The sequence below is a fragment of the Oryctolagus cuniculus genome, chromosome 16, assembly GCF_051225735.1.
Source record: "Oryctolagus cuniculus isolate XC-2025 breed Fujian yellow rabbit chromosome 16, ASM5122573v1, whole genome shotgun sequence".
Taxonomy (NCBI): domain Eukaryota; kingdom Metazoa; phylum Chordata; class Mammalia; order Lagomorpha; family Leporidae; genus Oryctolagus; species Oryctolagus cuniculus.
In genome coordinates this window covers 59,344,198-59,372,010 of record NC_142882.1, presented here as the reverse complement: position 1 = coordinate 59,372,010, position 27,813 = coordinate 59,344,198, and the positions used below count along the sequence as shown (strand labels likewise).

Below are 27,813 nucleotides of genomic sequence, written 5' to 3'. Positions count from 1 at the left end.
TTCTTGCCTCAGTTTTAGTGAGTTGTGTCTAGAAATCCATCCATTTCTAGATTTTCTAATTAGTGTATTGCTGTTTATAATAACGCTTAACAATGCTTTGTATGTGTTATCAGTAACATTTATTCTGCTTTTATTAATTTTGGTCTTTTTATGGTTAGGCTGATGGTTCAACTCCCACACCCCCTCCAAAAAGATAGCTTTTCTGTTTACTGATCATTGTGTAGTTTGATTTCTATTTTGTTCACTTCTCTAATTTTTATTTCTTTCCTTCCAACTTGGAGTTTGGTTTGTTCTTGTTTTTCCTAGGTCCTTGAGATGCATCATTAGATCATTTGACACCTTTCCAATTTTTTGATGTAGGCATTGTTTTTGCTGGATCTTATACGTTTTGATATTCATTTTTATTTAAGGAATTTGAATTCCCACTGTTCATTCAGAGCTATGCTGTTCAGTATCTACATGTTTGTAATTTTGTGAGGTTCTTGTTGTTTGTTCTTAACTTTCTCTATCCTAGAGAACGTTCTATGCACTGATAAGAATGAATTCTGCAGCTCTGGGAGGAGATGTTCTCTAGGCATCTATATATATGGTGTAGGTTAGCTTTGTTTTATTCATTTTTTGATTGATCTGTCCAACGATGAGTGGGATGTTGAAGTCCCCTTGTTGTACTAGGCTTACATCTTCCTTTTGGTCCATTAACATTCTTCCACTGCAGAGTGAATATTTCTGTGTGTAGTTTACCCTTCAGTATCATTTGTAAGACTGGCTAGGTGGGGATACATTCAATCTTTGCTTAACCTAGGAGGCCTTTATTTCACCTTCACTTATGAGTGCTTTGTTCAGTCCAGTAGCCTGGGGATTGGCAGTTTCTTTTAGGATTTGGGCTGTAACTCCACTCTCCTTGCCTATAGGGTTTCTATTGAGAGATTAGTTAATCTGTTGAGAGTTGCGATTTGGCAGTTCTCTTGAGCTTTTGTGTACTCTTTGTAGTCAAGCTTTCAAAAAGGTGGCCGTGTCATGGTGAGGTCCTCCCCCCAACCCCAGTCATACCTATTTGGGGTTTTATGTGCTTCCTGTACTTGGATGTCCATATCTGTCTGCAAATTGGGAAATTTTTCCCCTGTTATATCACTAAATGGGTTTATTCCAAGCCATTCTTCACCCCCCCCCCCATATCTTCAGGAACTCCCAAGACTTGTTTTTTGATCGTATCTTAGATTCCAAACATTTTGTCCTTTTTGTCCAACCAAGATAATTCAGAAGATCTTCTAGATATTTCTTTTGCCTTTCCAAGTCTATTAAGGGTTTCTGTCTTTAAGTTGTACTTATTGAATACTTCATTTTTAATATTTCAGTATTTCTGCCATCCCCCCAACCCCAGCATCTCTTTGCAGGATTTTCCATGTCAGGTACAGATTGTTTAATGTTTTCAGTAAAGGTATGATCATTGTTTATGAATTCTCCAGGTATTTAGCCAATCTCATATCTATATGTTCCTTTTGGGGAGACACATTGCCTTCCTTGTTCATGTTTCTTGTGTTTCTATGTTGATAGAGAAAATCTGAAGAATCTTTTGATCAAAATTTCCTCTGGAAGATGAGTTTTTGATTGAAGGCTTCATTCTTGGAAATGTGCCCGTGAGGCTCGGTGGAGTGCTCACTACTTATACTTGATTTCCACGTGTGCTGGGGGAAACCAGGGAGCTCTGGGTGGGGCAAGGGTCCAGAGTGACACCAAGATGGGCACAGTAGAGCACTTCTGCCTACAGTCAGAAGGGAGGATTTTGGAGCCGGCCAGTATGTTCAGTCCCAGCTCTTCTGTGCGCCAGAGTGAACCAGCAATTCAGAGCTTAGAGTGAGCTCATGGTGCCAGAATACCTCAACTTAGCCAGGTGCATGCACTGTCCAGGACACCAGTCTACTCTGCAGTTGGTCTCCTCACTGAGACCTGTGCCCTGTATGCAGGGAGCTCCGGGTGGATACATGGGAACCCAGCTGTAGTCTGTAACCATCTCAGCTCTATGACCTCATAGTCACAGGTGCAAGGGGTCAGCTCTTTTCCCTGCAAGCTGTCCTGTCCCTGGCAGCCTCGGTCAGCAGCAGGACTGCCTACTGTTCCAAATCAATGAAGTTCAGCTGCGATTCAACCACAGCCAACTCAGTCTGCCACTTTGGAGGAAGATGGAAGGGGGGAGGGAGCAATTAATGTAGTCTCCCAGACCCTTACCAGCTCCCTGGTCAGACTTGAAGCCTGTGGGGACTCCAAAGTTCTCCCTTGCCTAGCGAGATGGCACTTCTCAGCTGGGAGCCAGTCACATAGCTACAGGAGTGGCTGGTAGCACAGCAGATGGCAGCATGCCTCACTCTCCTCACTACCTACCAATCCGTCATGTTCCTTCGCCACTGAAAATTTCCAGTCTGCTGGAAACATGGTCCTTTTTCTCGTATTTTTATGTGACTGAAGTTAGTCATCTTGGCTCTGTCATCTTTTTATTTATTTATTTATTGACAGGCAGAGTTATACAGTGAGAGAAAGAGAGAAAGGTCTTCCTTCTGTTGGTTCACCCCCCCAAATGGCTGCTACGGCTGGCGTGCTGCGCCGAAGCCAGGAGCCAAGTGCTTCCTCCTGGTCTCCCAGCTTCCTTACACTTCCGTGCCTCTTGAGTGGTAATGTGAGAGCACCTGCAGCCATTTTTTCCTAGAGCCACTGTCACCTGTTGCCCTATGGGACCTGTGCACCAGTCACACTCCCTAGGTGGGCCATCAGTGATGGAAAGCTGGAGACGCCGGCTTTCACCTGAGTAGCCGAGAGCCCCGGCACCACTGACAGTCACAACTGCAAACGATGAAGATTGGCCAGTGATACACCTGAGGGATTCCCCAGGGCACCTGTCACATCACTTGGTTGAAAATGATCTTAGATGGAAAGGTACAGTGCCATAGTCACATAGTGATGCAGATGTAGCCAATTGCTGCTCCCTGCGCACAGTTGCTGGCGTGCACGGTAGTGTTGGCAGTAGATGCGCTCGGCTTCTGAATTACACTGCCTGCTGTAGAAAGTGCATGTGCATTCCGATACCAGCTGGCTCACAATGACCTTGTTTTTATGTCCCATTTAGGAGACTACGGATAAGAAAATCCATCCAGAGGACTCCTCAGAAGAAACCTGATCAACTCCAAGTTCAGAAGACATTTTAGGAAGCTTATGTTGGTTTTTGTAAAAGATTATGCATATTTTTAAGTTATTAACCTCTAAACTGAGGACTTCGATTCTCCTTAATATGGGGTTTTAGCAGATACCTTGCTGTATATTGCGTATCTATGAACATCAGGGGAGATGCTAGGCTCTTAACATTATCTCATTGAATCCTCACAGCAACTTTCAAAAGGAAGATACTATTACCTCCATTTCGTCAACTAGGAAGTCGAGGCATGAACAGATCAATGGCTTCCTCTAAATTGGCAGATAGCAGGCGACAGGTCTGTGCCATTTGCTGTGGGATTCATTGCCAGTGAGTATGAAGCAGAAGAGTCCGTGCTGCAGCTTCACTCCCGTTTTCTGCTTGGGGATGAGCTCAGCTCCCCAAGCACCAGCTTCAAGTACACAGTCCGGGTGTGGAGGGGCTCTGCCCGGTCTGCAGTCTTTCAGCAATGTCACCATCTCAGGGATGGCAGGCTTCGCCTACTCAGAACTGCATCAAAGCTTATTTGCTACTCTGACTTAGCACCCCGCAGGGCTCTAAGCCGGAGGAATTGATCTTCACAGGCCTCTAGTGATATTGGTCCCCGCTAGTGTAGACTACTGAGTAGCCTAAGCTTCCAATCTTCACATGCCCACATGGGAAGATGCACATGTTGAGGAGACGAAGCCAGCTCCAGACTTAACTTGCTGTCATCTCAGACTATTCTCCATTGAACCAGCATGAAGCACGCAGTTTAGGCAGGCCAGGGCAGACAGAATGAGAACTACAAACTATAATACAAAAGAGGAATATTTTTCATTCTTCATTTCCTCAGTATTAGGCCCTCGGGTCCCAGACACCTGACCAGGTAGAGAGCCGATTTTTTTGGTTTCACTAGGTTGTCTCTTTTCCCTGTCTCGTACTCAGGGAAGGCAGAACCCTACCTCAGTGCCTCTGTTGGGAAGCATGGATAAGTGAGCCAAGGTCGTCATGTTTCAATAAGAACAAAGATCTGCTCAGGCCCCGACTTGAGGAAAGGGACTTGCTGACATTCTTAAACAAGGGCAGCAAGTCTAGTTAAAGATGTTGCTGCTGAAACAGAAGTATTTGGAGATTGGTTCTCTGGAGTAGCAGGTAAAGCCACCACCTGCAGTGCCAGCATCCTACATGGGTGCCGGTTTGTGTCCCAGCTGCTCCTCTTCTGATCCAGCTCTCTGCTATGGCCTGGGAAAGCAGAAGATGGCCCAAGTCCTTGGGCCCCTGCATCCATGTGGGAGACCTGTGGCTTCAGATCGGTGCAGCTCTGGCTGTTGCGGCCAACTGGGGAGTGAACCAGTTGATGAAGACCTCTCTGTGCCTCTTTCTCTCTGTGTAACTCTGAGTTTCAAGTAAATAAACCTCTTAAAAATTTGGCTTGGAAGATTCCAGTCAATTCTGCCAGCTGGTATATATAATAAGTGGTTCATTTGTTCTTTAGTAAATGGGAGGTTTTTGAAGTTTACCTAGAGTGATGTAGTTTGTTCACTCATTTAAATATTTCTCAGCACCACCTGTTGCCAGTGCTCAAGTTCTGAGGTTGTAAGTGTGCATATACACTGTTCCTGTTCTCGTGACATTAAGAATTTTCCATGTAATAAGTCACAAAGCAGATGTATCTATAAGACCAGGGAACCAAAGGTTCAAGAATGGCTTCCAAAGTGACTCCAGTTACTATGCCTTGCAAAGTGAAAGCCAGAGCCTTAAGCAGAACTATCCTTGGGATTTTCCTGATCTACTTACAGTTTCCCAATTACTTTCAGGTTAGAATTCAGGAACTGTAACTCCTATCATGGTTTGTTGTGCAAGTCACACTTCCTGTTGGGATTACTAGTGCTCTTCTGTCTCTTGGCATGGCTCAAGGTGACTGAATGCCTGTATTTTCACATCATTTGCATCATTCAGAACAAAGAATGTTTGTATTCTGCTTGGGAAGGCACTTGACTTAAGCTATTTGATGGATCCATTTCGCTGAAGTGTGAAAAATTTATCTTTATGGTTTTCCAGAAATAAACACTTTGGATAATTAGTCTTTGTGAATCAAAGTAGTATGTTCTCTGCCAAATATTGACAAGTAAATCTAAGTTAATCTTGGTTGTATGGCGAGATTTTTCATGTAGTAAAATTCAGTTGTGTGGGGAATTACATGACTTTGCATGACAGTGAAGCCTACAGACAGGGCACCGCTACAAGGCATTTGTAATGACCTCTCATCTTCCTGTGCTTTGTTACAGTCATGGTATTCCAAGTACCTGTGACATACTAGACACCACACGATGTACCAGACACATTTTCTCATCTGTGAGCCATTAAAGGTCTTTACAACCACCACACAGGTTACTATCTTCCCCATTATACAGAAGGCAGACAGACATTGAGTGCCAGTGTGGATTACTCATTTCCCTAGAGCTCACAGCGGGTAATAGCACAGCCCCTGTCTTGTCATACCACTACCTGCCTCACTCAGGAGAGCCTATGAATGTTTACTTTTATCTGTCAGATTTTGGTACATGGCCAAGGGTTGGTAACTCTTAGCCAACAGGTAAAGGAGCAGGTCTGAACACACTGACCAGAACCCATTATCAGCAGCTTCAGGCATCCCTGTAAACCTATATAATCATGTGTCATTTAATAATGGGGATATGTTCTGAGATACATTAGTTGATTCCATCATTATACAATCATTACAGATAGCACTTGTACAAACCTAGATGGTTTAACCTACTATACATCTAGACTGTATGTTCTTTGCTATCATAGTTTGCCAGTGACCCAGATACATGGCACGTGACTCTACTGTAAGCCAATTCATTCACAAACTCATTCCAACATAGTGGTTCTCAATCCCAAGCACAGTTAGGATCAGTTGTATTTCAAACATACTAGTGCTTGGGCTCCTCTCCAAAAGGACTAATTCAGACACTTTGAGGTGAATAGCCTGGGCATCAGTACTTTGTAAGTCTCCCTGGATGATCCCATGTGCATTCAGGGCTGGTACTTACAGGCAGATGGTTGAGGTGGATGAAGGACAGAACTGTATGGTTTATTTACGGACACATTCTCAAGGGGATCTGGAAGTGCTTCCCAGGTGATCTTTCCATACCAGACCAATGGTGGCTTGGTTCAAGCTCAATCAACTGGGCTCCTGTTGGTCAAGTTCAGAGCATAGGCTTCCTGCTTCCTACTTCCAGCCCTTGAACTTTGTACTGAGATTAAAAAAAGTGGAAACTGTAGAGGGATCTCCTTGAAGAGCCATCGTTAAGATATAGATAATGGACTTAATCATTTCAGGTTTTAATATGAAACACATCTCAAAGATTTTAAGGCTAGATTTATCACCTTAGACAACCTTATATCTAATGTGCATGGTTTAAGAGTAATTTTCTGTTTCAGCAAACATTGCCTTTCTACAAAGGAAGGGATTCCTATCAACATGACTTCATTAATGTTTTTTGCCTTTCAGGGGAACAAATGAATTCCATAGTTGGAAAAGGATGCTGCTACTGAATTGTTCTGGCAGTTGCAAATCTCCCAGATTATTCCCAAAACACAGGGTCTTCATCTCAGCAAAGGGATGACAACTATATTGAGTGAGCACTACTATGTGCCAAGCAATGTGCTGGCTGCTGTCACAGGCATAAGTTTTCATTCTCACGACAGACCTCTGAAGGGGGTGTCATTATCTACATTTTTAAAGACAGGAACTGAAATGAGGTACCCATGTAAAGAGAAAGCTAGAACTCAATCTGGCTATCTTCCAAGGATGGTGGGAACTGCACCCAAGATAATGGATTGAAGATGAGGAAGAGGTTTAGAGGTTGAAGCACTATCTGGCGTGGTGGAATTATCTGGTGAGCTTTAAGAGCTCCTGCGGTCTCAGTCCCATCCCCACAGGTTCTGCTGTCAATGCTCCAAGATAAAACTTTCACACCAGGATTTAAGAACTCCCCACATGGTTCTCAGATCTTATTGAAGGCAGGGTTGATGATCACTTAAATAACATTTTCACCTAAACTCCTTGAGTTCAGACTTGAGTGTCTCTTCTCCATCACCTAGACTTTTGGAATACCTGTTAGCATTCCAGGTTGGCCCAGATCAGTGAAGATATGAAGGCAGTAATTTAACAGACCTTCTAATAGGACACTCATTTTTTTCCTGAGTCATTACCACAAAGTCATTACTTCAACTCAGCCCATTTCCTCACCCAGAAATGGGGTCACAGTGATGCTTGTGTTGCAGGAGCATAGTGATTAAGTGCTAGTTCATCTTAAATTCTTAGCCTTGTACCTAGTACAACAATGCATTTTTTTAAGCAACCATAGTGGATCCTGAAATGAAAACCACAGGGCTCAGTTCTTATGTTCTGTCCTCAATGGCACTGAAGTTAACATTGGAATTCATAACTTAGGTGACTTCTGTGCATTTTTATAAGGGCTCTCCACACGATTAAGCCAATATCACAAGTAGATACTTGTTTTTAGCAGATTTTAGGCATAAATGACAGGAATATTTCTTATTCATGTAAAACATTTAAGTAGCAATAAATTATCTTGTTTAGTGTCTGTACAGGTAGAAAATAGCTATTGATGGAAATGTTTTCAAAAGGTCACATTTCATGATGCTATATTTGAATGAACAGATGCCCAACACTTCAAGATGCTAATATTAGCATTTATTCAGAAGCTAACAATAGGCCAAGATGTTACCATTTGAGGGGATGCCGTGTTAGAGATTGAGAAGTTCACTACTTGAATATGCCATTGCACTGCGGCTTGGTGGTTCCAGTGATCACCTTGAAGTTCTTTCAAAGAACCAGAAGTCACATTTAACTTCAGGGAATTAGGCCAGATTCAAATGTAGATGGGAACTAGTGACTCTTCAGTCTTGCTCTTGGGTAAGAACAAGGGTATATTGAGAGGATGGCTTAGGATTTGGAAAAATAATAAATTACATCAGATACCATAAGTGTTTTCTGTTCAACACTATTAAATGCTACTGATAAAGGGAATCTTCAAGTAAAATCGAGAAAAGCTACAGTCTATTGGCTGTTCTCACAATATAGATCACCATCATCTAAGGCATCAAGTTCTGGTGAGAAGATCCTAACTTGAACTCAGTTCAAGTCGAGACTGGAAGCCCTCCCTCTCCTCAAATCTATTGCACACTTTTTTCAAGAGTGCTTTGGGAAACAGACCGATAAGTCGTAAACAAAACTTTTGAGCCCCTCATTTATGTTAGAATACCCAAACACAACTAACTCGTATTAGTTTGTTGAGTAATAATTTTTCTGTAGAAAGATAACTCTGTATAATATCTTCCCATGCCAAGAAAAAGCAGCCATCAAGTACAAGGGAGTAAAAGAAATTCAAGGTAGTGGTAACAGGATAAGGGGCAGAGAGTCAGGAATAATGGCAATTCATGAAAGTGATGAGTGTAAGTAGATGAGAACTCTTAGGATCTTTTACTTGAAAAAAATGCATGTAGTTATAAGGATACAATGATGTTTTAATTTGTCTTGAGCTGTCTTTTCCTAGTTATATTTGATAATGATTTTCCCAAGTTCAGTTTCTAGGCAGAGATATGTGCCTTAGTCAAAGTCTTCATTAGCTAAATAGATTGTCTCCAGTTAATCACCGAGATGAGATAGACCTGTTGAACGTGTCTTCAAAGGGAAGAAGTGTTCAACTTGATAAGTATGGGGTAGGGGTTCAGGGCCCTGTCCTAGCTTGGTTGTTCTACACCAGGGAGGGAAGTTGTACTACTGGTTGGGCCCGGCTGTGAGTAGTACCCATTCATCGTCAGGAGGCTGAGATCCAATACATCAGGAATTACCAGAGGGCAAACAGGAATACCCCAGGAGTTCACACTCGTACAAGTTCAAGATGGTGCCTTCTTCCTGGCTCTGCTGTTGTGCCCCGTCATCACAGCACATTCTTCTGCAGATGGGAGAGGCCAGGAATGCATACAGAGTAGCACAGTATGAAATTTTCCCTTTTCCCATGTTTTGAGCAAGAGTGACAGCAGGTATATAAGTATTCCCACAATCTCGCTGGGGAGCGGATCTCTAATCAGCAGGTTCAACTCTATTTGCAGCATCTTCAATGGCAAGGAGAGTTTCTATTCTGACAGTCAGGATTCTAAGCAAATGGCAAATGTTTCTTCATGCTGAGATGTGAGGAATTCAATAATACTTTGGCTGGATTCATGCTGAGTAGAGAAAATAGAATGAATATGGAGAGGGACTGACTTTGAAGAGCAGTAAATCAGGTAGCCCAGGCAATTCCAACAATCTTTCATCTGAAGTGTGCTCTCTCCTCACTATATCCAGGTAATAGTACTGTTTATTCCTAAAGAGTTTGGGGCCATAATCTCTTGTTTACCTAGAAGAAACCCCAATTAGGTACTCCCAGATCTTCAACTCCGTTCTCCTGGATTATGGAATATATACAAAGTCAAAATAGGGCCTTGTGCTGAATGTGTTTACTATACTTTGCAAATTAGAAGGCCAAGTTGGTGTGGGTATTAAAGAGCTTGTAGTCATAGCACATCTTACACATGAAAATGTTTCTTCAAGAGATTTGCAAATTTGAGGGTATTACTAGAATAGAAACCTCACTAGGACAAGAATTTGCTCCCTTCAATGCTAGCTCAGCAGTACCCAGCAGGTATTCAAAGTCAATGAATAAATATGCCTATTAGTCTGGAGGCTGTAAAAAAGTATTCTGCTATTGAGATGTCTATATTAACACAAAATGAACAATTCTACCAACTATTAGGTGTGATTTGTAGAATAGTTCCAATGATCCTTAGAGAATTACATACTTAGAGTGATCATAGAAAAATTATAGACAAAAGAAAATGTTTATGCTACTCAGAAGTAACCACTGCTGAGCTTATGAAAGTATTTCAGGTTTTCCTATACATGTGCTTATTACTAGTAATGATCATATGTACTGCTTTTAACAGTATTATACAACTTTGTTGATATCTATACCATCTATAGTGTCAGGTTTATATTTTAAGAATTTACCCCAAATTAATTTATTCTTATGATTGTATATTTAAGTTGTTCCTAGTGTTTTGCTTTATCATGGACACTATGCTTAAATGTGCCATTGGAAGATTTTTCCCACAAAGGTGGCCTCAGGGATTTGACCCATCTGTCCAACTGGCCCATTTGTGCATCACCATCCAGCAAGAGCTAGTGTTGGGGTAACTAGTCAACCCTAACATGGCTGTCACAGCTTTCACCTAGTTATATCTGCTCTATCTTCCATGTGTTGTAACTGGTTGTGGATCTTTATTCCTATTTACAATCATCTCACTGATCAGGAGAGCTGGTGTAGGTCTACAGCAGAAGTACTGGAGGGAGGAGGAGTTAGATAGTCTCCAACCTGCATTTTTGTGGGCAGAAGACAGATGATACGTGCATGGTTTCCTGAAGTTCCTACCTTTAGTCAGATATCCCAGTTGTTCCCTGGTGACTTTCCCTTCCAGTGTTGCTTCATAGTGATCCCCCCAGGTCCCCTTTGACTGTGATGGTTGCCCAGACATCCCTTGTTTTTGATGACCTTGAGGAATGCCCTTCAACTGGGATATATGTGATATTATAGTGAGGTTGTATGTTGTACAGAGACCACAGAGGTAAATGTTAGTTTTCATCAGTACTATCCAAGGTACGTCCTACCAACACTTTTGATATCAACCTTGGGCTCCTGGGTGGGGTCATGTTGATTCTTTCACTGTAAGCTACTCTCTTGCTTCCTTCTTAGACATACTTCTTTGGAAGGACATTATTACAACCAGCTCATGCTAAGGGCTCCCCCTTCCTTGAAGAGGGTACAAATATGTAGGTCTCTTATGCAGAATTCCAGGTAGCTTGTCTATTATCCTACATTCACTCGTTGATATCAGGATGGACTCAGATATTTTATACTTTGGCTTATAATACAACACTGCCTTATTTATCTTATTGTTCAAGTTGTCCAAGCTTTGGCGTTTCAGTTCTTTATTCAGGATTCATTTATCATTGTGTACATGTGTTTGCTTTTTAGTACTTTTGTATATTTTGTACTTTAGTCCTAGAGTCAGTCATTCTTACAAGGAGCCCCATTTCCTAAAAATATATGAAAGTTGGAGTTACACAGGGCGGGGCGGGGGGGGTGGTTCTCCACCTGCTGGCTCACTCCAATTGGCTACAGTGGCTGGAGCTGCGCCAACCCAAAGCCAGGAGCCAGGAGCTTCTTGGTCTCCCATGCGGTTGCAAGGGCCCAAGAACTTGGGCCATCTTCTACTGCTTTCCCAGGCCACGGCAGAGAGCTGGATTGGAAGTGGTGCAGCTGGGACTTGAACTGGCACCCATATAGGATGCCAGCACCATAGGTGGCAGCTTTATCCACTATGGGGCTGGCCTCATACCTATTTCCTTTTATTGGAGTGGTATTAAATAACTTATCATTAGGTATGCTTATTGCTATTGAAGCTTCTGAGGCTATAATCATTTCCCTCACTTTGAGACCTCTTCAGCAGACAGAACAAGGAAGTATGTGTATACTAATGTGTGCATCATTAAGTATTTGTATAACTGCCTATCTGTTAAGCTATAGGCAAATCCATACAACTCCAAGTCTAATCCAGTACCACAGCTCATTCCAGCCTCCTCTGTATCTATACTCCCATGCCCATCATTCTTATCAACTCTCCACTTAGATTCTTGATCAATTCCAGTGTGTGTAGAGTGGTGTTAGAGTTCTTAAGCTGTACCCCTCCCCACCCCAAAACAATTTGATCAACTAGAATACACTATTCTATGTGCAGAGTTTTCCCCCTGACTTACAGATTCCAGAGTTACTTAGGTGACCATTGCACTACCTTCCTCCAGGAGGTCCTTTCCTCTATTTGTGATGCAGTTTGGTTGTGTTTTAGCCATTTTGAATTCTGGTATTTCTAGGACCTCCTAAATAGTGTTTTATTTCTGTTCATTAGGAATCTCTCCTTGTGCTACAAAGGCATATGGATTTTGAGGTGTGTAGTGCTGTGTATCTACCACTATGGTATCATATGGAATAGTTTCAGTGCTTTACAAAAGCCTCTATCACCTGCAAGGATACATCAGAAAATCCATTATGAAAGTTGATTCTGATGAAAAAAGTTTTAAGTGCGTATTTTTCATATTATGCATTAGCCATGAATCTTTGAGGTCTCCTTGTATACATACTTTTGTTTTGCTTACAAACATCTTAGTTCTATTTTCCATAAAAATCTTGAAGTACTTATATTTAAGCATTCTTCCTTCATCCAAAACACCATCTTTTGTCATCCTATAGTTTTTGTCCTTTCAAGAGCATCACACAGGGGCTGGCCTTGTGGAATGGTGGGTTAAGCCGCCGCCTGCAACGCCAATATCCTATGTGGATGCTAGCTCAAGCCCCAGCTGCTCCACTTTCAATCTAGCTTCCCAATAATGTGCTGGGAAAGCAGGACAAGCCCTTGGGCCCCTGAAACTCACGTGGGAGACCTAGAAGTAGTTCCTGGATTTGGACTGGCCCAGCACCAGCTGTTGTAGCCATTTGAGGTATGAACCAGTGGATGAAGCTCTGTCTCTCGAACTCCCTTTCAAATAAGAAAAAAAATAGAAGCTTGGGGGGCTGGTGCTGTGGTATAGTAGGCTAAGCCCCAGCATCCCATATGGTTGCCAGTTCAGGTCCCAGATGCTCTGCTTAGGGCCCAGCTCTCTATGGCCTGGGAAAACAGAATATGGCCCAAGTGTTTAGATCCCTGTAACCTGTGTGGGAGACCTGAAAGAAGCTCCTGGCTTCAGATCAGCCCAGCTCCGGCCATCACAGCCATTCAGGGTGTAAACCAGTGGATGGGAGACTTTTGTCTCATCTGTGACTCTACCTCTAAGAATTTAAGTGTCACATAAATGTAATCATATGTTATATAACCTTTACAGACTGACCTCTTCCACTTATTAGTAGGGTGGGGCTCTAATGAGTTTGTGGGGGAAAAAACCCTAGAACATAAGGATTTGAACTCTGGGGCTGGCAGAGCGGCATAGCTGATTAAACTGCTACCTGCAATGCCAGCATTTCATATGATGCCAGTATTTCCTATTAGAGGGCCAATTAGAGTCCCAGATGCTCTGTTTCAAGTCTAGCTCCCTGCCAATGTGTCTAGGAAGGCATGAGATGGCCCAAGTGCTTGAGTCCCTGCTACCATTGTGGGTGCAATGGCCCAAGTGCTTTCCTCCACTGCTTTCCCAGGCCATTAGCAGGGTGCTGGATTGGATGTAGAGCACCCGGGACTCAAGCCAGTACCCATATGGGATGCCAGCATCACAGGTGACAGCTTAACTCACTAAGGCACAACACTGGGTCTTGTTTTTCCAATTTTAGCTTTGTATAGGAATATCAGTATCTTTGTTGATCTAGTTCACAATTCCACAATGATAAAAATTGTCGGGTACCTTATCCTGTGCTTGACATGTTTATCTTTGACCCGTGTATGCATTGGTTTCAGAGTTGTTTTAGATGGGTCTTGAAAATTCAGTGATATCCTTGTCAGATTGAGCACCACTATCCAAAACCAAGTTCCTACATATGATGCCAAGTGCTAACCATGACTGAGGACTCCATTTTGCTTTACAGGTCCCAGAGGTGACCCTAGTGTCACATCATGCTTCTTTAACCCTTTCTATGCTATGTATTTGGTCATTTGTTGTCTTTAAGTGACTGAGGCGATAGTGGGCTTATTCATCTATTGGTAATTCAATACACACTGTTTAAGAGGAAGTTGCCCAGAATTCTTAAGTCATGCCATGCCATTGCTGAGGCTGATGGTTTTTTTGTCTTTCTCTCTGGTGTCCAGTCATCAAGCCTCCTCTGCGTCACTTTAAACGCCCTGCTTATGCATCCAGCTCCTACGCACCTTCAGTCCCAAAGAAGACTGACGAGCATCCTGCAAGGTACAAGATGCTAGATCAGAGAATCAAACTGAAAAAGATTCAGAACATCTCCCATAACTGGAACAGAAAATAAGTCAAGGAGATAAGAGGGAGTGAAGAAGGGCTCATCCATCTGCCTCTTAGCAGTCACTGGACTTAGTGATACACACCTGCAACACCTTTGGAACTAGTTGGAGCTGGTACTGTCACGTTGACTGCATTAAGGCAACATGAAGGCTGTATGCGATGTTCAGCTTTGTCATTCCCTTATAGACCTGATCATTGACTGGGAGGAGGGGGCGTTAATCAGATTCCAGAAACAAGCTAGTAAAAAGGGCTGTTTTCACAATGCATTTCAAAATCCAAGTGGGACCAAGATCGAATGAGACCTGCTTGGAAAAGTGAAATTGCCATATTAACTAAAATCTAACTTTCCCAATACTGACTTAATTGATGTATTTAAGAAATGCACTTTAAAATCTTTAGAGTATACTTAATTGTTAGACTCACTTAAAATTCAAGTATGTAACTTCCAAAGGGCATTCAAAAAGATTTGTGGTTCTGAGTGGAGTAATCTTAGAGACCAGTTATGAATTGGGTTTACAGGTATTTCAAAATTCAGATTTTTACAAAAGCAGATTTAAGTTTAAGATTTAATTTCTCATCACATCTCATACCCAATAGTCTCAGTATACCTTTATGATTTGAGTTTACATGGAACATATTTGGTTTGGTTGTCCTATAATTTCTACCCACAGTAGACAATGCTGGAATTCAATGACCTATGTCTGCAAGACCCCATATTTCAGATTCACAGGGATATTAGCTTGGTTCTGTGGTCCTGGGGCAAGAGAATGTAAAATACTGATCCTAGTTACTCCTTGTTTGTAGGCTTTCTTCCAGAAGACCAGAAATGCCTTTAAGTTAGATGTTGCATCTTCTAGTAGGCAGCGTTTCCAAAGCCCTTTGGGATCCCAATTGCTCACAGCTGGTGGAGTAATGGTCTTTAGGACACTTCCTTCATGGTGGCATCTTTATCCCTTCTGTGTGTCTCCATGGAGTTTTCACTTGAGAAAAAGTCACAGAAGTGAAGGAAACGTTCAAGGCCAGGACAACATTCAATCCCTTCAGAAATGGCCTGGTTTACCAGGAAACCTACGTGTTTGTCAGTAGGCCTAACCCTCATCCTACTCTGGCTTCATTTAAATGTGTTCCATGCTTTAATGGCATAATTCTTTAAAAACACACACGCACACACACACACACACCTGTTTGCTTAGCTAGGAAGTGGGGTTCCTATATGCATTTTGCATAATCACATAGGCTTTGACTGTGGTTGCCGAGCCTGGTGAGTAACATACATATACGGAAGCAGCAAAGATCCCGTGTTCAGGGCAACACTCCCAAGTAGTCCCATAAAGGAGCTGTTCTGATGGCTAACCTTCAGAACTTGAATGCAAGAGGTTCACTTCCAATGAGCTGCAGTGATTCAGGTTGCACAAACTCCAGGGTTCACTAATCAGCATGCCTCCAATCAGTTTATGTATTGGGGTTTGTGATGGCACTTCAGGGGTGTGTAGTTGCTATACCAAAGGAATTACCACTGTGACTATGTTAAGTGAGACCGTTTGTAATTCTTAATTCCCTGCCTGCTAACTGGGCAGAAAACCCCGCTGCAGGCTGGTGGATCTAGGGTAACGCAACAGGTGTTTACTGTTTGCCTAGAGAGGGTGCTGTGCTTGCTGTGCTGGGCCATTTGGCTACACAAGGAGGCCCACGGGGAACATCATCGGATGAGGCCGCTACCCCATCTATTTCTCAGCACTTTTAGTCTTCTGTGAAGCTTCAGGGTAGCTGTGCTGCCTAATGGTGGAGGCACTTTCCTTGGGAAGGTCCTTCCTGCTGCATTCTTTGCTCTGGTTTCCAACCTTTGCTAACACTTAAGTGTATGAATGTTAACACTCTACTTGTAAAATGCTTATTTTTGCCTGATAGTTTATGTATACATGCTGATTATATTCTGAAGTACATTAAAAGACATTTTGAAAAGACTGAGTCATCTTTGGAATTCTGGTATTTTTAAGTTGCATTTCCCCTAAGTTTGGCCCTATTCAGCCCCGAATAGCTCATCAAGGTGAGTGGTATAAACTTATTCTTTCCCATTTTATGATTCTGGTAATAGCTTTTGTAACTTTCTCCTGCCTAGAGCCCCAACACGTTTGCTGATAGGAATAAACCATAACAAGGGCTCATCAGATTAACACTTGGGTTGTCAACCCAGTTCAAATCATTCCATGTTAAGCTGTACAGCTAGGAGTTAAGAACTTGGATTTGGGAGTTAGAAAACTTAGAACTAAACCCTGGCTGCATGAACCATATGTAGTTTCTTCAGCTATAAAGTGAGAGTCATACCCAAGTCAGCATAGGACTGGGCCTATAGTAAGGACTCAACTGTTAGCTACAATTTCCTGGAGAGTGCAGTGAAGTCTTGAGTTAGAGAGCAGTGCCAGTAGTTCTTGAACATCTAGTTAAACCTTCAACTTCAGATAAATAGCTCAAAGTTTGTAGTCAGATGGCGTAGCACCCAGTTTCTACGTCACTCTGTACTTCAGTGTATGTTTTTGTAGTCACGAGGAAACCTGACATCCCCCTTTCACAACACTCCCTCTTGACTGTGTCCCCATACTCCTGGGGCTCTCAGCCTTCCAGCTATCACGGCCACCTCTTGCTCTCTCCTACACCCCATACCACTCCCTGAATCTTACTTCCTGCAGAGCTGTCCTTCACCCTATACGTTCTCCACACTCAGCTGCATTACTTTTCCAAAGTTCCAACAACAGGTATACAGAGCAGACTGTTTCTGAAGGTTTAGGATGACAGCACAGCATAAAGCAACTACTTAGATTCAAAGTCAGGCAGTAGCAGCAGCCACCTATGAGGCAGCTGCTCTCTGCAGGATTTCTCACTGGCTACAGCTACTTAAAGCACAGATCTGCCCCATTGTAGACTTCTACCAGAACTTTCTCTTCCCCCTTGTTCTTTAAGTTCCCAACGTTGTATCGCGTATCAGTTTCTCACCTCACCATACAAGTTCTGGGCATGTTCAAAGCATATGAACTCATTCTGCCAGGCAGCAGTCCACTCCTCTAAGCACAAAGGCCCAAGAGCAGCCTTGAAGGAGCATCTTGTTTAACACAATCCAATGATTAGGCAGGAGCACTCCCTGCAGGAAAGGAATTAGTCTAAGTATCTCTTCCATCACCAGCTGACCAGGATTCCTGGTTGCTGGTTTTCTCCCCCTCCATCTAATAGCACCATCTTCAAGGGTAGACCCGAGATCACTCACAGGTATGCAGAATGCCAGCCCTCACTTCCTGCCACAAGCTTGCCCTTACACGAGCACATCTACTGAACTTCAGCAATAGCAAAGTCACTCCAGATTCCTGTTATTGGGACTGGGCCCTTCTCCCGCTGTGGGAGAAGAGTAGAGATCACCTTTTTTTCATTCTAGGATCTGCACTTAAAGCCCCGTTCCTAAGATAGATGGAAGGCCACTTAAGTCATTTGCAAGGTTCCATTTTTCCTGTTGGCTGCCAACAGGAAAATAGATCTCTAAGATCTATTTCCAGTAGACAAGAAGTCCTTATTGGCCCAACATCTTGGTTTATTGGGAGTTGGCAAAGTTAGGTTGGAAGCCAGGATGTGTAGAGCTCGCAGTTTGGGTCCGTGAAGGATAGAGGACTCCATTTCCAGGCTTGGACCTAACACAGCCTTCAGTCAGGCCAGCCTAGCAGAGAAGGAAGGCTGTGTACCACAAATGGAGAGAGTCCATTTGCTGGTTCAGGTATTTTAAGCATGGTCTAGGAAACTTGAGGATGTTGTGTGTTTAGAGAAACAAGAAAAGTTGGTTTTGGAGAACAGAAGATAGTTACAGAATGTTCTTCTCATCTGCAGATGTTAGTGTTCAACTTGGGTTCTTTGGGTTTTGGCATGTTTTGCTTTGTACACCCAAATAAGTGTTTACTCTTATTACTGGGTAAGGAATATTCTAAACTAAGTCATAGAATGTAGGAAGGATACTGAGCAGATGAGACACATATGAAGTAGCTGAAAATTTGAAATTAAACAATGCTGATCCTGGGGCTGGCACTCTAGCCTAGCATGTGAAACCGCCGCCTGCAGTACCAGCATCCCACATGGGTGCCAGTTCAAGTCCTAGCTGCTCCACTTCCTATCCAGCTCTCTGCTATGGCCTGGGAGGGCAGTGGAGGATGGCCCAAGCCCTTGGGCCCCTATTCCCAAGTGGCAGACCCGGAGGAAGCTCCTGGCTTTGGATCGACGCTGCTCTAGTGGTCACGGCCGTTTGGTGGGTGGACCAGTGGATGGAAGACTTCTCTCCGCCTCTGCCTTTCAAGTCTTTAAAAAAAAGTTGATCCAACACAATAGACATTAAAGTTCAGTGAAGACTGAGAATCCATCAGATTCTAGGTGCCATGATATGTTTTTAACTTTTAGAATAAGTCTGTATGGGAAGACTTTTCACTATCACCGATTAGTAGAGACTCAAAGCGATTACATCTTCATAAAGGGTTTGCAGAATTGGTCAGAGAAGATACAGAGGAGATTCCAAGGAGGCCCATATTAGCCCTTGAAATTCCTGAAGCCAACAGAAGGTTCACCAGGTCTCACCTGGGAGCTTCCTACCATTTGCCTCCTGATCCATCTCCCATCTCCTTGCCTTGCTGGTGTCTCCCACTTCTACTCCTGACAACACTTTGCCCACAATCATGCCATTAGGGTCTTAAGTTTCTCCCCAGAAGTTATTTCCCCCTCAGGATTTTAGTCACCTATTTTAATCAGCTCAACTTCTGAATGTATTCTATTGCTATTACTCTCCATCCTGTATTTGCACTCCCAACTCACTGTTATCCAGCTGTCTTGGAGGTGCCGTAAGCTTCGACTTAGTCTGAAGCTCCTATACTATATACTGGAAGGTTTCTATTATCGCTATTTTTTTAGTTTCCCATTCTCTTTTCTTTTTTTCTTTGACAGACAGAGTGAACAGTGAGAGAGACAGAGATAAAGGTCTTCCTTTTGCCATTGGTTCACCCTCCAATGGCTGCTGCGGCCAGCATGCTGTGGCCGGCGCATCACGCTGATCTGAAGCCAGGAGCCAGGTAGTTCCTCCTGGTCTTCCATGCAGGTGCAGGGTCCAAGCACTTGGGCCATACTCCACTGCACTCCCGGGCCATAGCAGAGAGCTGGCCTGGAAGAGGGGCAACCAGGACAGAATCCAGCACCCTGACTGGGACTAGAACCCAGTGTGCCAGCGCTGCAGGTGGAGGATTAGCCTAGCCTATTGAGCTGCGGCGCCGGCAGTTTCCCATTCTCAAAGTTGCTGATTGTTTGTCTAAACCAGCCTTCATTTTTTTACAGGTTATTCTGGGGCTCTGCCACATCCTGGTACCTTCCTCGAGAATTAGGACTTTCCATTACAGATGTGGGAGGGAATACCAATATCCCCCATCAGATCTGAGAACCAGAAAGTGCATTTCCAATGGCCAGCAGTAGACATCAAGAGAAACACGGACAACAAGTATGCTAATATGTGCGTTCTCCTGAGAGGAGTTTGCCTGCTGTTGTCTCATCTAGTGGGCTTCCTTGCAGATTGAGACTCAGCACCTGTAGGTGAGCTCCCAAGACTAGACAGACCTAGGCATTCCCATTACAGGAGACCTTTCTTGTCCCCACTATGCTCCGCAGGAAGGGCCAACAAGTGCCTAAACATTTGAATTCTAACATTCTAAGCCATGGAGGCATGTAGATGTTCCTGGGGAAATTCTCTTCAATGAACATGTGTGTGTGTGTGGGTGGGGGGGTGAATAGGTTAACTGCCTTTATCCAGAGGATAAGGTTCATCATGAAGCAATGCTTTTCCTACCATCAGTGCTATCTCATATCACCCACCTTCACATGTTTGAGGCAAGTCTAGTCTGTTTTGATCATATGACTCCATTTTCATAGCTTTCCTTCTCCATTTGTCCGAAATCTTAGTTCTCCAAGGCATAGCAGATTTTACTTTCTCTGGGACATGGACTCTGAAGAAAAGTGGTCTTTTGCTATTAGTCCTTGATGTCCTGTTTCCAGTGTTTGGTGGCACTCAAGTCAGTTTTCCACACTGTTTTCTGGAGAGCAGGGACAGCCCCATTTCTTTCATGTTCATGACCTTAGTTATCAGTGGTCAGTACTTTATATAGCAGATCCTCAATAATGTGATTTGTGTAGATGGTACCAAATAGGAGTAAGAAATAAGCATGTAAACATGTAGAAGACATCACCAGTCCTCATCTCACAGAAAACCATCAATTTTCTCACCAACCCCAGAAGTAATCTCAGGAGCCTTCAACAGAGCTCCATTCCATCGGTTCCAACCCACTGGAGTTATCATTCTGCTAAGGTCAGCTAGCATCCTATTCCACCTTTATCTTAATTAGTTGCAATTAAACTTTTTTCATTGTTGAAACTTCAGTTGATTCAGAAGTGCTTAATGCTGTTTTCCTAAAATTGCTGTGCTTTCTTCAAAAGTCCCTACTCTTTATACAACGTGAAGTTTCTAGAGAATAAAGGAATAGGAGTATCAGAACATTTATGGAAGATAGGTATTAAGGTTATCATGGTTTAGTTTTTTGGCACCAGAATAAACTTGTTTTAAAAACAGAGATACTTGAGACACTGTTTACATCCATTGGTTTGCTCCTTAAATGCCTGGAATGGCCAGAGCCAAAGCCAGAAGCTGGAAACCATCCAGTTTCCCAGAAGGTGGCAGGAATCCAGTCACTTGAACCATTACCACTGCCTCCCACGGCCCACATTAGCTGGAAGCTGGCTGGAGTCCAGAGCCAGAATTGGGAACTGAACCCAGATACTGACGTAAGACACAAGCACCTTAACTGATCAGCTCAGAGTGGATGCTTAGCCTATCAATTTCATTTTCCCACAAACTGAGAACCCCCCATAAGCTCAAGAGTAGGCAACTTATCCAAGCTACTCTGCCCACAAATACCCTGACCTTGGAGATCTCGCAATCATGGAGAATTTTGGGAACAAGTATCAGCGTGATCCCATCATTTCCCAAAATAGGCCGACAAAGCTTTGGGTGATGCTTTGTTAGGCAACACAGGTGTGTGTTCAGTATACAGCTTCCCATCTGAAAAGAATGTGAATGTTTAGTCAAATAAGTCAGGTGCCACTGGAAGGACATCATACCTCACTGGTTTCTGGAAATGAGGTGGAGCTCAGGATGACGGACTCCAGAACTTGGGTGAAATACACACTTGAGTCCTACTGGTTTGAGTTAGAGAACCAAGATACACAGGGAACTTCAATACATCAGTCACTTATGAGGTTGCACTGCCTCCTGGTGTCCTTGAGAGGCAGGAGTTTCAGAGGATCTTCATGGTGCTAGCTTCTAGCTGGTTAAGTGCTGAATCTTCTTAGATTTCAGGAAGGTAAGCAGGCTGTGCAGCTTCGCACATAGGATAGTAGAGCCACTATGTTCCATACAGGTTTGTTCCTCTGTCAAAGGCAGGACTTAGGTTCTTAGTCCTGTGGTTAACATGTATGCACACTTAGGAGCTAACTGATAAGGGTGGTTTGGGGAAATACTGGGAGACAAATGCAATAGCAAATAATAGACAGCTCCAAGTAAGGATGTCCATACCATTTTATATTTGGCTCAAACTTTGTCAACACTACTTTCATCACTCCCAGTATGCCAATCTTCTGACCCAGCCTCTGGTTCCAGGATTTTTCCCCTTGCTCGTTTTAAGAAAGCCATTAGGACTAAGTACTCGACCTCTTAAATTGTCCTACATCTGGGAGCAGCCACACGACACAGCCCCAGTAACGACACGATTTCTCCTCCAGCTCTTTGCCTACCTAGGGTAGGCACTCAGACAGTGACAAGTATGGAGAAGGAACCCAGCTTGCCAGATGTAGCCGAGAAGATACACAGGGCCCAGATCCCAGGTAGTATTGCTGAACCATCTTGTCAGCCTTGCGTTGAATTCTTAGATGTGCATGAGAAATGAACCCTACCTCTTTAGGTTGCCATTAAGTTACTATTTCTTTTGACCCTGGAAGTCAGTCCTCAAGTACAGGGTCCTGCTTCATGGGAGTGTCAGTGAAGGTGCTTACACGGTAGTTAAAGGAAAAAAAGAAAGGAGGGGGTCAGAAAGAGCTCCCAGCTTCTGGTTCTATCCCCAGATGCCTTTAGTGGCTGGGGCCAAAGCCTAGTGCTGAGGACTCAAATTCAGATCCCCCAGAGGTGGCAGGAACCCAGACACCGGAGCCCTCAGTGCTCTAGCAGGAGCCTGGATTCAGAAGCTGGAGCCAGGAATTCAATGTCAGCAGTCGGATGTGGGACACAGCCTAGTGCAAGATGCTGGTTATGATGCCTAAGTGGCTGCCTCTAGCTTTGCCTTCTTTTCAGGCTAGAGTTGAGATGCAAATGCATCCCAGTTCGTAAACTGGGTCTCCAGCTCAAACTGTTTGAAGCAGATGTGGGTACCTCAGTTGACATCAAGTTCGTAACACTCAGAGCATGCTGTCGGGCTGTCTTTACACTCCTGCCAACCCTCATTTCATCACTGCAGGAGGCAGCCTCAGGCACATTTGAAGGAGGGAAAGAACATGAGCAGAGAGCACACGTGTGGCAACTTGGACAGCACCCTATTACAGGAGCAGCCAACAACCAGGAGATGGGCATAAGAGGAGCCCCTCAGGACAGACACATGCTGAATCACACACTGCCTCAGGGAGGTCATTTGGGGTGAGAAGTTTGACGAGATGTGATTGAAAGGCTAACAACCAGTTTAGCCAACAGGTTAAAATTCATGTTTCACAAGAGCCATTATGGCTGCAAGCAAAGAATGGATAGAAATGGGTAGAGAGGGGAAACCAAGAATCCAATAAGGGACGGTGCCATGGCTCAATAGGCTAATCCTCCACCTGCGGCACCAGCACATCGGGTTCTAGCCCTGGTCAGGGCGCCGGATTCTGTCCCGGTTGCTCCTCTTTCTGTCCAGCTCTCTGCTGTGGTCCAGGAGGGGAGTGGAGGATGGCCCAAGTCCTTGGGCCCTGCACCCGCATGGGAGACCAGGAAAAGCACCTGGCTCCTGGCTTCGGATCAGTGCGGTGGGCCGGCCACAGCGGCCACTGGAGGGTGAACCAACGTAAAAAAAGGAAGACTTTTCTCTGTCTCACTGTCCACTCTGCCAGTCAAAAAAAATAAAAATAATAAAAATAATCCAATAAGGAGACCACAGCAAGGAAGAAGAATTGAGGCCAGATGAGAGGGCATTGGATATAGGTGCGCAGATTCGGCCATGAACCTGAGAAGTACAATCAACAACTTAGATGGGGCATGAGGGTAGAGGGTTAATGGCGACTCCACAGTGGTTGGCCAAGTCAAGGTAAGTGAAGGCACTAGCCACTGGGATGGGGGATGTATTGGGGAAGGAGAGTGTATCAGCGAGTAGGCAAGTCATTTGTTCTTTTGCACTTGGGGAATTTATAATAATTAACTGGCAGTTTGATTTGCTGGTCAGAAGCTCGGAAGGACATGAGTTAGAACATTGTCTTTGATGCTCCAAGACTGAAATTAAGCTTTGAAAGCAGGGGTCCTTATGCCTGTGCCACATTTTATTGGAGAGTGACTGGGAAACTGCTGTTTGAATTCAGTTAAAAATGTAACCTGGCTGGTGCTGCGGCTCACTAGGCTAATCCTCCGCCTAGCAGCGCTGGCACACCGGGTTCCACTCCCGGTCGGGGCACCGGATTCTGTCCCGGTTGCCCCTCTTCCAGGCCAGCTCTCTGCTATGGCCCGGGAGGGCAGTGGAGGATGGCCCAAGCCCTTGGGCCCCTATTCCCAAGTGGGGTGGCAGCTTTAATGGCTAAGCACTACAGCGCCAGCCCCTGGAGATTTATTGTAGCAGCCATTTGGGGGGGGGTGGTGAACCAATGTCTGTTTCACTGTCTAACACTGCCTGTCAAAAACAAAAAACGAACAAAAAGGACATCCTCTCACCCACAGCTAACTTTCTAGGCTTCCTGGAAAGGCTGTTTTGCCCTGTCCTAACTTTCCCCTGGGCTGGTACAGAACTGAGACCTTACTCATTGATGAGATCACCAGTAAGATTTGCTCTAGAACAGCATGTGCACAAGTATGTGTTTAAGACTTAATGCCTGTGCCATTTGCCGACATCAGTGGACAAGAAGTCATGGTGAACCCTGTAGGAAGATCAATAGGTATTGGAATAGCCCAACTAGAAAGCTGTCACAGGGTTTCGAGGCCAAGGAGTTGAGGGTGGAAACAAGCAGGTGGGGGCATCTGTAGGTGTGTGGATGAGGCGTGTGTACCTGGCCCCCCGGGGGGGGCGGGGAGGGGAGGAACCTGGTGTACCCAAGGAGCACCACTTTCTGAGCATCACCCGTGGGGGCACGCTCAGTGTGGCAGGCTTTCCATGTTAGTCCATCATGCATGTCCTCAACACAGCCCAAGGCAGGAGTGACTTCCCTGGTCTACTCAGGACAAAGATGGAGGCTAAGGAGTTCTGTGCCCTGCATGAGGCTACACAGCTAGGAACAGTTTAATTGAACCAAGGTCCTTGAGTCCCAAGCCCTTGTTTTTCCCTTGCCATGGCCCCAAGGAACTGGTGGGCTGCTGGCATCTGGAGTACTTGCCACAGGGAAACAGTCTCAGCATGGCCTCTCAGAACCACCTGTCCCAACTGCGGCTTCTAAGCAACACTGTGCCAGGTGAGGTAACGTCCATCCTTTTTCTTCCACACATCCTTTCCTGGGTTGCTGCTCAGTTGAGTAGCTAGGAGGAGAGAACTGAAAACCCACTAGAGCTGACCCCATCACCTAGGGTAGGTAAGGTGGATAGGGTGGAGAGATGAGGCCAGCCCAACGAGGAAGGAGATAAGTCCGGTGACCATATGAGGTGCCTTTCAGAACTCATGTTATCTCATTAACCTATGATGACCCTCTGGTGAGCAAGGCTCAAGCCTCCTGTTCCTGCCTCAATGAGCAGTGACCAAGATCAGTATTTGAGCGACTATGGCAGAAGTAGGTGTGAGTTTAGGTTTTAAGACTTGTCATTCCTGCTCCATGACATCCATGAGTGAACTATCACATCAGGAGGTCAGCCTGCATACCCTAAGGGCCAAAATTCTTGATTCCAAGTTTGAAAAGTTATCATAAAGACAGAGACCAAACTAAGTCAATGGTAGTGGTATTGTTTTTCATGCAGCTATAGTTAGTTAATTTATAATTAGAACACCAGATGCATTATGTGCCCACTTTAAACATACTTAAAAGCCAGCCTGCTCTGGCCTTGGCCTCTGTCAGTTCTTGTGGCTGACACTTTGCCATGTTCCACATACAAGTGGCTATTTGTTGTGTTACCCTGCTCTTTACATGACTATATCGTGCACTTAGAACATTAGTCATTTTTCCTATAAGAACTTTTAGCAGCAAAATAAGCCTCAACCTTACTTGCAGGATTCCCACACAGAGAACACAGGGTCTGATTGATGCTGCTTGCCCAGTAGTAATCAAATCAATTAGCCGGCAACTGCAATGTGGCAGTGGTACCAGCAGGTGGCAGTGGTGTATAGGAAGAGAAGCCACTCTTAGGGACCCGATGGTGTGACAAGGAGGCTAAGTTGGTACCTTGCACTTGCATCAGCAAACATGAAGTGAGCCCTTTTATGCATCACACACTGCCTTAGGCATATGATGGATGCAGAAAGAGTAAAGACCGAGTACCCCCAGCTGGGAGACCCTTAACAGAATGATCCATGATGACATGATGATCTTAGAAAAAGAAAAAAAGAAAAATCAGAGCCAACCTCATATCCAGCCTCTTTTTTCTTTTTTTTTTTTTTTGACAAGCAGAGTGGACAGTGAGAGACAGACAGAAAGGTCTTCCTTTGCCGTTGGTTCACCCTCCAATGGCCGCTGTGGCCGGCACATTGCGCTGATCCAAAGCCAGGAGCCAGGTGCTTCTCCTGGTCTCCCATGCGGGTGCAGGGCCCAAGGACTTGGGCCATCCTCCACTGCACTCCCTGGCCACAGCAGAGAGCTGGCCTGGAAGAGGGGCAACCGGGACAGAATCCGGCGCCCCGACCGGGACTAGAACCCGGGGTTCTGGCGCCGCAGGCGGAGGATTAGCCTATTGAGCCGCAGTGCCGGCCTCATGTTTAGTTCTCTACACATGGACCTTCTGGGTTTACCCTGATTGTGGGGACACAATCCCCCCATGGCAAACAGTTGTTTGTAGGCAGCACCCTTGGTATAAGAGCTGTTAAGTATATATGTTTGCCTTTGCTTGGCATTGTAGGTTTGTCTTGACAACAGTTGAATTTAAAATTCCATTTCTACAACCGATTCAAAAGTGAAGACAGATAACCTGCTGTAGAGCCAGAGATGCAGAGAGGAGAAGGAAGCTTGCTTATTGGGCTAGCCATCCGCTCCAGGGCAAAGCCTAAAGGCCGTCTCACTTCACCTTTGTATGCCACCCCGAAGAACTGGGAATAGCCATTCCGATTTGGCAGGTGACAAGTATTCAGAGTTGACAAAGTTATGCAAGGTCCATTATAAGTGTGTCCAGGGCAGAATCTGAAGTTTGACTGTCGCCTACACTGTGGTGTGGATCAGTGGCAGGCCTGGACACTTGCTTTGAGATATTGGATATTGGAAAACTGGCATTTATGTGCACAGCTCACCTTGGGCTCTTGGGAAGATCAGCTTCGCTTGGGTCGGGATTCAGAACCTCTAAGCGAGCATCAGGATGTGAAGGTGCTGGCTGGGGGACCACACTGAACAGCCAGACTTCTGTCTGCAGAGGCTCCTCAACTCACTGTGTCAAGCAGTCCTGTTTGAATTCTAGGCCAAAAGTTTGTTCTACTTCAAGCTGTTAGGTCTAACACACACGAGTATTTATGTTCTAGTTACATGGTGTTTTTCTTAAAATGGCTACTAAGTATTGTTGAATTTGTGTACAGTTACCGAGGGATACAGGCACATCTTGAACCCTGGAATCAGGTTGGGCACCACCACCTGTGGTTTGTCTATAAGATACTTGCTTTTTAACCTGGTAACAGCTGAAAACCCAGTTGTGAGGAGATAGATTTGGAAGAATTTTGTGTGTGGTGAATTGAAGAACTACCTGGAAGGAGAAGTGGTCACGGAATTGGACAAGAACCTCCCTGGATTCCTGCTATGTTTTCCCTGAGAAGTCTGAGGTATCTAGTGGTATACCAGAGTTCCTTGGTCCCCAGTTTGGAAACTGGATCCTAGTCACTCTGACTGGTATTAAGGCAGAGCAGCGAGAATAGGGTTTGGACTGGAGAATCCAGTCCAGTTACTGGCTGACTGGCCAGTGTCTTGGGCCATTTCTCCAAGTCAAGGGGAACACGTTACCCAGCTTTTCCGACCATTCAGACATCACATCGATGATCCTGACGTTCTGTAACAGGCCCCGGCTTCCCCAGGAGTTGAGCTCTTAAATGGCAGGAGCTGTGCCGTGATCAGTTTTGTGCCCCACTGTGCCTTCCTCACAGCCCTTGTTCAGGGAAGCCCTGTG

The 27,813-nt window shown here is 44.6% G+C and overlaps 1 protein-coding gene across 8 annotated transcripts in view; it reads left to right on the top strand.

Annotated features, from left to right (window-relative positions):
• PDE1C (phosphodiesterase 1C) overlaps positions 1-16,211 on the top strand; it is a 653,560-nt gene extending 637,349 nt beyond the window's left edge. For 5 of the 8 annotated variants that reach the window (XM_089315478.1, XM_089315480.1, XM_070059705.2 and 2 more), the window contains one exon: positions 3,119-4,593. In XM_089315478.1, coding sequence (XP_089171604.1) covers positions 3,119-3,132 — 14 coding nt within the window. In that variant the 3' untranslated portion in view covers positions 3,133-4,593. Of the gene's footprint in view, positions 1-3,118; positions 4,594-14,086 lie in introns of those variants that run through there. The other 3 variants (XM_089315477.1, XM_002713741.6, XM_017344418.4) reach the window with 1 other exon arrangement.
• The last annotated feature ends 11,602 nt before the right edge of the window (positions 16,212-27,813 follow it).